The following is a 1,739-nucleotide window of genomic DNA, read 5'->3' as shown; positions in this document are numbered from 1 at the left end:
GCTGACCCCGATGACATCAGACCCCCTGCTGACCCTGAACTCACAGAGAAACTCTCGGAGAACCAGCGCAGTTTCCTGGACCGGCCGTCTCCGCTCAGCTTGTCCAGCTCCTGCTTGATGTCTCTGGACACTTTCCCACAGAGCAGCGGCGGCGAGCCGGGGACCATGGCCGCGTCTGTGGGGAGAGACAGGTCAGACCCAGAACCGGGCCAGAACCTGGCCTCCAGCAGGGCTCACCTGTGTTCCCGATGATCCGGTCCCAGGGCGTCTCCGTCAGGATGTTGAGCAGCAGAGGACAGACGAGCGGCGTGAGGGACCAGAGACGGACGGTGCTGTCCCTGCTGCAGCTCGCCATGGTGAAGGGACGGCTGTGGTGACACGTCAGACCTGGGGGACAGAGGGGAGGACGGGGGACAGGGAGGAGGACGGGGGACAGGGAGGAGGATGGGGGACAGAGGGGCTTCAGAGACCTGGACAGCCTCAGCAGGGGCTCCTGGTGTCTCTCGGTGTCTCACCGTAGACGTCGGCTCCGTGGTCGAAGACGGTGTCCAGACAGGTCCCGTCCCTGGTGTCCCACACTCTGATCGTATAATCCCAGGATCCTGCAGAACCGAGCGGGACCAGAGACCAATGAGGACGGACCGGTCCCGCCTTCAGCAGCTTCACTATGTTTTTCCATGTCAGCTGATGTGGCGGCAGGACGATCTGGGAAAACGCAGCGTTCTCCACCACAACCAATCAGAGCCCAGAGATCCGTTTCATCACAGATCATCACGACACGAGACGCACAAATGTTTCACAAAAACTGCAGCTGTAAGCCAAACTCATGGACAAATAGCGGGTCGCACTGGTCCCAGTACTGGGCCCAGCGGTTCTGTACCTGAGATGAGCAGGTAGGGAACTTCGGTGTTCCACATCAGGCCTCGGACCGGCGCCGTGTGTCCGCTCAGAACGTTGATGCAGGCGTCCTGGGTGTAGTCCCAGATCCGGACCGTTCTGCTCACACACAGAACCAGAAGCATAAAACCAGAACAGCTTTCTGAGCTGGAGGCCCGGTTGGTCCAGAACCTCACCCGTCGTCGGAGCCGGAGCAGAGGATTCCCTCCCTGAGCGGCGACCAGCGGACGTGGAACACCTTGGCCAGGTGTCCAGTGAACACCTTGAGCGGCTGATCGGAGCTGGTGGCCAGGTAGTAGACGCGCACGTTCCTGTCCTCACAGCCGGTCGCTATCATGTCCCTGCAGGGGACAGAGGGGATGGAGGGGACAGAGGGGACGGAGGGGACGGAGGGGATGGAGGGGACAGAGGCTTTAAAGCTAAATATTTAGCTTCAAACTAAACATTTAGCTAGTAACATAAATGGCTTTTACCAGGAATATTTAGCTTCAAAGTGAATATTTAAGTTAAATATTTAACTGCATTACTGGGAAAAGACGAATGAAAATAATCGATTTAAAGGTTTCATGAACAGATAACGAGCCATTCAAAGGAAAATGGATTAAATCAGTTAACTGATGGATAGATGGATGGATGGATGGATGGATGGATGGATGGACGGATGGATGGATGGATGGATGGATGGACGGATGGATGGATGGACGGATGGATGGATGGATGGATGGATGGATGGATGGATGGACAGATGGATGGATGGATGGATGGATGGATGGATGGACAGATGGACGGATGGATGGATGGATGGACAGATGGATGGATGGATGGATGGATGGATGGATGGA

The 1,739-nt window shown here is 56.2% G+C and overlaps 1 protein-coding gene across 5 annotated transcripts in view; it reads right to left on the bottom strand.

Moving 5' to 3' along the window:
• wdr17 (WD repeat domain 17) overlaps positions 1-1,739 on the bottom strand; it is a 25,432-nt gene that overhangs the window by 11,257 nt on the left and 12,436 nt on the right. For all 5 annotated transcript variants that reach the window (XM_016664371.1, XM_007578502.2, XM_016664373.1 and 2 more), the window contains exons 13-17: positions 1,074-1,238; positions 881-996; positions 516-602; positions 238-387; positions 45-175 (exon numbers count right to left, since the gene is read on the bottom strand). In XM_016664371.1, coding sequence (XP_016519857.1) covers positions 45-175; positions 238-387; positions 516-602; positions 881-996; positions 1,074-1,238 — 649 coding nt within the window. The remainder of the gene's footprint in view (positions 1-44; positions 176-237; positions 388-515; positions 603-880; positions 997-1,073; positions 1,239-1,739) is intronic.

This window comes from Poecilia formosa, unplaced genomic scaffold, assembly GCF_000485575.1.
Source record: "Poecilia formosa unplaced genomic scaffold, Poecilia_formosa-5.1.2 Scaffold481, whole genome shotgun sequence".
NCBI classification, from domain to species: domain Eukaryota; kingdom Metazoa; phylum Chordata; class Actinopteri; order Cyprinodontiformes; family Poeciliidae; genus Poecilia; species Poecilia formosa.
The sequence above is the reverse complement of the archived record's forward strand: the minus strand, read 5'-3'. Positions and strand labels throughout refer to the sequence as shown.